The sequence below is a fragment of the Penaeus monodon genome, chromosome 20 (genome assembly GCF_015228065.2).
Source record: "Penaeus monodon isolate SGIC_2016 chromosome 20, NSTDA_Pmon_1, whole genome shotgun sequence".
In the NCBI taxonomy this organism is placed as follows: domain Eukaryota; kingdom Metazoa; phylum Arthropoda; class Malacostraca; order Decapoda; family Penaeidae; genus Penaeus; species Penaeus monodon.
Genome location: NC_051405.1, coordinates 30,842,664 through 30,842,995, shown reverse-complemented (window position 1 = coordinate 30,842,995; position 332 = coordinate 30,842,664). Strand labels below are relative to the sequence as shown.

Genomic DNA, 332 nt, shown 5'->3' with positions numbered 1-332 from the left:
CTGAGCTCTGATTTAAAAAGAAAAAAATCTATTGTTTTCTATGTCCATGAAAGTTGTTAGTTTCTTGTATATAAAACAAGCTTACTAATGCTCCTCTTCCCTTATTTCAGCAATATGTGTGGATGGAACATTTCACAAGTATGTGTTCAAGGCAGATGGATGCTGTAACCGGGAGTCATTTGATGTCTACTTAGACCTTGTCGCAGATGATGAGTTTTAAAACGTAGGCAGAGCAGGGCTTCTGTATCACGTTATCAGTGGTATTGCTGAAATCAGTGTGCTGAGTTTCCCCATTATGCTTTTCCTGATCTTTGGATAATTAAAGAGGATTA

The 332-nt window shown here is 37.3% G+C and overlaps 1 protein-coding gene across 1 annotated transcript in view; it reads left to right on the top strand.

Annotated features, from left to right (window-relative positions):
* The window catches only part of LOC119585765 (WD repeat domain phosphoinositide-interacting protein 4-like), a 10,415-nt gene extending 10,083 nt beyond the window's left edge, over window positions 1-332 (top strand). The window contains exon 9 of the mRNA XM_037934476.1: window positions 111-332. Within this exon, the coding sequence (XP_037790404.1) occupies window positions 111-220 (110 nt within the window). The 3' untranslated portion in view covers window positions 221-332. The remainder of the gene's footprint in view (window positions 1-110) is intronic.